General features: G+C 39.3%; 1 protein-coding gene across 3 annotated transcripts in view; it reads right to left on the bottom strand.

Annotated features, from left to right (window-relative positions):
- Nucleotides 1–2,596: 2,596 nt before the first annotated feature.
- The window catches only part of SNCA (synuclein alpha), a 71,025-nt gene continuing 65,983 nt past the window's right edge, over nucleotides 2,597–7,638 (bottom strand). For all 3 annotated transcript variants that reach the window (XM_040599477.1, XM_040599482.1, XM_040599491.1), the window contains exons 5-6: nucleotides 4,213–4,302; nucleotides 2,597–3,211 (exon numbers count right to left, since the gene is read on the bottom strand). In XM_040599477.1, the coding sequence (XP_040455411.1) occupies nucleotides 3,179–3,211; nucleotides 4,213–4,302 (123 nt within the window). In that variant the 3' untranslated portion in view covers nucleotides 2,597–3,178. The remainder of the gene's footprint in view (nucleotides 3,212–4,212; nucleotides 4,303–7,638) is intronic.

Raw genomic sequence — 7,638 nt, 5'->3', positions numbered from 1 at the left:
TTGTAATTTACCTTAACTTGCCTACAACTGCCTTGAGGGAACAAGGAAAGTCTCAGTGGGAGGAGGAGAGCATTTCTTGCCTTATCCCTCAGACAAATACAATGACTTGAAAGTCATTATACAAAAGACATGTAACACAAGTATTAACACCATGATTTACAGTAGTAAAACCATTATTACAACGTGTCTAATTAGGAACCATTATAAGACCAATTAAAGCTGTCAGAACAGAAAAGCAACATGTGTTTTTTCCCTGGAGGACTGGGATATGGTAAGACTCACACTATTAACTTGTAACTTGTAATTGGAGGACCAAAGGTTGCTTTCCGTTTGAGATGAAATCTAGGCTTTTAACGAAAAGAGGGCTCTGAGGTATATTCCTCTCTGGCAGGCATTGCTTAAGCAAATGTTATCACAACAGTAGAAGCAGTTTTTAATACCCAGGGCAGACACTTTAAAAAAAATATCTGAATACAGCAGTATCTATTTAGTTCATTTTTAGCATCCAACACAATTCGGACATTCGCAATCCGCATGTCAGTATTCGTCTCAGTGCAGGAAATAAAGAGAAAATGGCATTTAGTTTACCTGGAAAGGATGGTCAGATAGCCCTTAAGGAATCTAATTAAAATGCAGGTTGCTACCAGAGCTGTGCATCACACTGTGCTGCCATAGTAACCAGGGGTCCCATGGACTTTTGAGGCCATCTGAGGGCATGTTTGCAAGAGGCACAAGAACTGAACTGATTGCCTATGGTACATTTTACGTGACCTGAAAACTCTGAATGATTTGCTGATGTTAACCTACAAAAGAAAATAATTAACTCCTACATGCTCGGGTAACAGGCCAGTCTCAGGAGTTACTGTTTTTTATGACATACTGCTCCCCACAGCTTAACGAAGCGGTGCGCAACTTATCTGCAACATGTGAGCAACCAAACAGTTTAACTTGATTCCCTTATAGAGAAACAATACAGCAATCAAGACCTGTGGGCTGTGGAAGAGAAGATGAACAAAAGAAATATTTATTCTACTTAGGCTGCTATTTCCAGTGCTGTTGCCTGAAGGATCGGGCATCTGACTACTCTCAGTCATTGCTTCTAGCGGATGAGCCCCTGCTAGCACACTGCAGGGTGGAGGAATAAAAGTATAACCCCCCCAACTACAGCACTGGGCTTTTTTTCCCCGACTCCTATTACTGGCACAGAAAGATCCTTAAACAACATTGATAAGATACTACTTTTATAATTACATTGTGCCTTGTCCTGATACTGATTTTTTTTATGGACACAATCAATAGATTTGCCACTGAAGCACTAAGATGAATTACAACAATAGAGGTGACCAGGTCAAGAGATTCTTTTGATACAGTGCCTGTGAAAAAGACTGCAAATAGTTAGTGGGCTGTTCCAGTTTATCATGAAAAATTTCTGCAAAAGAGCACAGGAGCTTAGACTCCACTACGCAATTTAACTATTGAAGAAAATATCCACAAGTTTTTTGAACGATCAAGGGGATTTTCAATTGCTTTGAAAAAAGCTTGACAGCGATTCTTCTAAAATAAATGAAATTCCTTAGAAATATGGTGCTGGGACTGGGCGACGACAACAGGAAAGTGAAGCACTAGTTTTCTAAGCATCATAAACCCACTATGTTCATGGGGTTCTGACTAACAGTACTACACCACCAGTTCCCACTGTACACAGCTGGGAGGGGTACATACCTGGAAAGATCTAGTGCACATTGGGCGTGCTAATACCCAGCAAGGCTGCAGAAAGCCAGAAAGGAGCTCAGCTCAAGAACAAGTTGGGAGTTCAGCTTCCGGGGCTTTCGGTCTCTTTTTGTACATACCAGTGACGTGCAGTATGTGGTTGTGCCTAAGTTTCCCCATTGACAAAAAGAGACGATGGTATTTACCTGCTTTAAGATCCATCCCCCAGAACACTCGGAAGACTAGCTGTAAGGGAAGCTCAAAATCCTACTCAGGATTAGAGAACCTTAAAGAAAAAGCCCTGTATCATTCAGGTTGGAAGCAACATTTGACCCAAATTGACAGATAATAAAATATGAGAGCAGTAAAAACGTCTCACATTGAAATCTTTTTACCATATGGAAAAGTATCCAGGCAACATAATAACTAAAATTACCGTGTCTAACAACAGATAGTAGACTGTACTGTTGCTAAATGGGACTTTATACAAGACAAACTGATTGCAACTAATCCATCACCCTTCTGTATAGTTCAGCGCTTTAACAGCCTTGAAACAGTACTTCTCCCAAGGCCTGATAATCTGCTGCAGCCCATTATTAATGGCTTCACTCACTCTCAGGTTCTCCTTACAACAGAAACTTTATTAGCACTACAAATGAATCTATTTTGTCAACAATTTACTCCAGCCCAGCTACCGGCCCCGATACTCTCATTCTGCATCCTTTTTTTTTTTTTTTTTTTTTTTTGCATAGACTGGGCTTCTGTTTGCTGGTTTTGTTCCCCCAGTTCCTTCACGGGAAGCAACACAGCCCGAACGCCTTAATAGGGGCTTTTGGAGAGGAAAGGTGTTATAAATCATCACTAATTTAGAAGTTCATTTTTAATGGGTTACATTTTATTCGCTTCAGTTAAACACCATTATTTACAGACACAAGTTAATAAAACACATCACAAAACAGTAAAATTTCAACAGCTAGTATTTATAGGTGCATAGATCATGCTCACTTTTTTTATATGTATGATACATATACATATATATAAAGCTCTCACAATAAGTCATCTCTGCACAGAAAGAATAGTCATAGGAAACAAATAAAAACTGTATCATAAACAATATCAAATTACTGACAGCCTATCAACAAAACATGTACAGAGTTAGAAATAAGCAGTAGACACTTAGGTGTTTTTATTTAATGTTTTCTTTTTAACTTTTAAACTTGAAGCCACAATATCCACAGCACAACAATGACCCTGCCAACCAGCTTTCATTTCAGCAGGAGGGAGATGCTGAAACAAGGTGGATGCAGTCACAGATACTCCAATCATTGCTGATGGAAGACTTCAAAATACACCGTAAAAACTGTAAAAAAATTTTACGACTGGGCACATTGGAACTCAGCACTTGTACAGGATGGGACATCTTTAGTAGTTAGTAGATTTCAGGAGATATAAAGGAAGAAAAGGACTCTCATGCTTCTGGTTCATAGTCTTGATACTCTTCCTAATGAGGAGAGCAGAAGTCAGCGCTACTAGTATTTTAGATAAATACATCCTACTTTCACTGCTTGTTGTAGTCCTAGTGGATTCAATGCCAAAATAGTATGGATAATCATCATGTGATCAGGATATTGCAGTTTATTGTTACTTTGTCACACCTGCCAGATAGTGTACCTTACAAGCTGTGGTATTTACAGGAGAATTAGGCTTTTACAGCGATTAATATGTCGTTCAGCTGATCGTTACCAGAAGCTCATGAAACCACCCATGGCAATTCACTTGGAGAGGGAGCAGAACTACCTCTGGGCTGAATAGCACACCACATATTGTAGATACTGGTTCAAGTCAGTAAATAATTTAAATGTGTGTTTAACTACAGGTATGCGAGCAGCCCCCATACTTTCAGTGATATTCAGGCTGTTAGCAATCAAGCGTGCCTATAAATCTTTTATGGATCATGGCCTAAATATTTTATACCTCTCATTTTCAGTCTAATTATCTGTGCTACTGTAAAACTGACACTCCAACTACCAATGCATCACGCCAGACACTGTAGTAATAGTTCAGATAGTAGGTTCATAAAAACAACAAAATCATTTACTCCCATAATTGCATTAACAGTATAATAATGAATTATCATGCTTTACAAAGCATGATGCTTTGATAAGTGGCCAAGCTATCAATCTATGAAGATGCAGTTTTGCCCATACTCCCTATCAAACATAAGAAAAAGAAAATAGTTTACTGTGGATTACTTAGAAAGCCCAGCACAACTGTTTTGAAACACACACAATATTTTTCCTATTAAACTTCCTTATTATTGAGAAAGCAACAGATTTTCTGATTCCCAGCACTATACCTCTGGGAGATCTTGGCCAAAGAGACCACGTTTCTGCTGTGCCCTCCCAGCACCAGCCTGCGCCAGGCTAACGCAACTCGAGCGTGCAGTCCCCTCCTGTGCCCTTCTCCTACATGCATTCACAGCAAACACTACAACAGGTTTACCTCTGGAGGCATTTCATAAGCCTCATTCTCAGGATCCACAGGAACATCTGTATTATTCACCATTCCCTCCTGCAGGAAACCTTCTTCATTCTGCATTCAAAAATGGAAAGAAAAGCAACAGACTGTAACTGCTTGCCTCCTCATTTACACCAAAGCATGTCTTTCCTCCCCATCAGTGGTTGACCTCTTGGCCTGTCCTTTGGTTGTGGGATGTTGCCAGTGATTGAAGAGCTGGAGGACATCAGCTCCAGAGAGATCTGCTCCATGTTTCATAGGGGCATCCACGCGGGGAATGACTACTATCATCTTTCCGAATAGCTGAAGTGCTGATACTCCATTTCTCTCTTGCCACAGACAGGCAAAGGAGTCAACCTGAACAAAAGAACAGTACCACCTCCAACCTGCTGAATATCTTTGGGAAATATTTTGTTCCCACAGAAAATGCTTTGGCCAAGTCATGAAACAAACCAAAACAAGATTCTTGCTTCCTAAGAAACTGATCTGGGAAACACAATCCCACACAAATTGTTTAAGTAGGTTATCACATTAATTTCTGTTTAACTTCTCGGGGGAATACAGTTGCAGATATGCAAAAGTAGTTGTAAAAGCAGGCAAAAAAAAATGGTTAGTATCAAGATGCACAAATGAAAAAGCAATTCAATTATCTATTTTTAATGTTGTAGACATCAATCCTCTCACGAATCATTTATTTTACAGTTTTAGCCTTTTCACAGTACATTTCAAAGTAGCAAGAAAAGGAAGAATTATAACTCCAGACTACTGCATGCTGGCTTTTTCTTTCAGTTTTAGAACTTAATTGTATTGGGAAAAGCTTTTTTCCTTTAATAGATAACACCTCTATATGTCTTATGCCAACCAGCACACTACTCTGTGCAGTGTTAGTATATGATACATGGCACTACCTGATACCCAGCTTCTTACACTTTTTACTGGGCATCTGCTATTGACCATTATAGCAGTGCTTCTATGTTATATAGCAATTTTCCTAAGAACTTCTTGGAATTAATGGGTTTGCAATGATGCAGGGAATAACTTGCTCAGTAAGATTACTTAAATTTTGTCCTAGAACTATAGATGCTATTTACCATCTGAAACAAACACAAATTATAAAGGAAAACAAACATTCCAACTGGGCCAATTCCCATAGTAGTTGTTACTACAGAAGTTCACAGAGAAGAAACTTTAATTTTGCCAGAACAAAGACTGCTGGAGTTTGTCCTGAACTGTAAAAAAAATTGATTTGAAAACAGGCAGAGTAGTTCAGTGGATCTATTATGACTATGCTGATTTATACCAGCTGCCAATCTAGACAGAAACGCACTAAAAAACAATTACAGACACTCAGGAAGAAATTAACTTAAAAAACCCCAAACAACACTGCAGGCTGGTATCACAGACAGAAATACAAAATTAAATAAGTCACAAACCTGACTAATGAGCTAATTCTTCAAAGCCTGCAATTTATAGGACAGTGATGCTAAATTAAGTTTAGGACACAGATGAAATGAGAGTAAGAGAAGCTCAACCTGAAACTCACCTCAGAGTTTAACACAAAATAAAAAACAATATGCAAAACAGGTGACCCTAAACCCTCTTTACCTTTATGCTTCTGCTGTTCACCATTTGCCACATACCAGCTCCTTCTGTGGTTTAACCAGGTGACCTTAGTCATAACACTGTTCCTCACTTGCTGCAACTCTCCATGCACAAATTGTGCCTTTATCTGCTAGATACAAATTCTTTTCTTCCTTGGTTCGGCCACCTTTTCTGGCACTGATGCAAGTGCATAAACACACGTTTTTCACACTCATCATCAAAATCCACGATGTGCAGAATTTATTTCCATTATGTGGATTCTTCTCTCTAGCTCTTACTTCAGACTTCAGAAGGTCCAGTATGAAGATACCTGGTCTCATTGCTTCCAGTGGGGCCAGATATGCTTTTTCCTTTAGAGATAAACAGTATAATCTGTGTGGAATCAACGCCTACTCTTCTGCCAAGTTCCCTCCATGCATGTGCCTGCTACCAGTTAACAGTCTGCCCTGCTCTACGGCATAGATACAACGGACAAATTCCAAAAGTCAAGGGACACTGAAGAATAAGGTTGTTAATATCTTCATTTAGGCCCGTGTCTTCCAGAAAAATTAATAATTTTGGGTGTTCAACATGACAGGTAACTTTTTAAGCATGAAGTTATCAGAAAAACTGGGCCCAATTACATTTCTGCCCTGGCTTATTGTAACACTCGAGCTCCTAAGATTATTTGATGTGCAATATTTAATTACCCTAGCTTCTAAGTCAATTTTTAGGAGTACTTACGCCTGCTTACTTTTATGAGAAGTAGCATCAATCCGTATCAGCTTTGACTGCAATAGCTAAATAGTGTGTGCACGATGCAAATTTTAAAGCTGTTACTGTGCACTTGATCCAATGTATCAGCTCTAAGGACCTACAGCTCCAGTCTACTACTCTCCTGCTTAATGCAAAATATAATTTAATTTCTGTTTCCCCCTATCATTAAGGAACAGCTTCGGCTAACAATCAGTAGATCAAGTAACACTGTGCCCAAAATCAGTCTTGGGGTTGCACAAGGAAGAAAGCATGCAGCTTCATGATATCTGTAGCAGGAAAACAGACGGCGAGTGAAACTGCCAGGACCATTAGGAACGACGAAGAAAAAGATTTGCCAACTGAATTTCAAAGAAGAGCTTCAAAGCTTGTACACTGTTTGTTAGGAATGTCTGCCACGGGTCTGGACTGTCCATCAGGATTACAGAGACACAATGCCTAAAAGGCCAAATTAATCATCTTCCCAAGTTCTTTCAGTGAGTTCAGGATGGAGATTCCTCTACAACTTCAAATAAAACAATCAGCAGCACTAGTGAAATACAACATCAATCACACCACCAATATTTTTTCAAATCAAGGAAATCATAAGCCACACCAAGCCATTAAGGGAGCTCTTTGCCTGGGACAGGCTTATCACCTTTGTCCAGCTGCAGAGAGTATACAAACACCACCTTTCATGTTGATGTCACTGCAGTTCAGACAAGAATGACATTACTCAAGGTCACATTTGTTACATTTCAATGTACAGTATAAGTGACCACATAATTTTTAGTGGAGGCTCTCTCTGCTCCTGATATACCATCCCTCCAAAGCTAGGATATCACAAAAGTAAACAACCACCCCCAGTAACACAGAGCCATCTAAGGTACACCTTGTATCATTATTGACCTCCTTTAAAACAAAGAAAAGCAATTTTATGTTCTCATGGTCAATAATTCCATATCCCAATTCAGTTATGGAGAGGAAAAACAGACCAACTCTTGTCTTAGTATGAAAGACAAGTTTTTCTCTTGAGGCCACCACCTCTGCTCTTAAACCATATAGAAGGGCATTTCC

This window comes from Falco naumanni, chromosome 1 (assembly GCF_017639655.2).
Source record: "Falco naumanni isolate bFalNau1 chromosome 1, bFalNau1.pat, whole genome shotgun sequence".
NCBI lineage: Eukaryota > Metazoa > Chordata > Aves > Falconiformes > Falconidae > Falco > Falco naumanni.
This window is presented reverse-complemented; position numbering and strand designations above follow the sequence as displayed.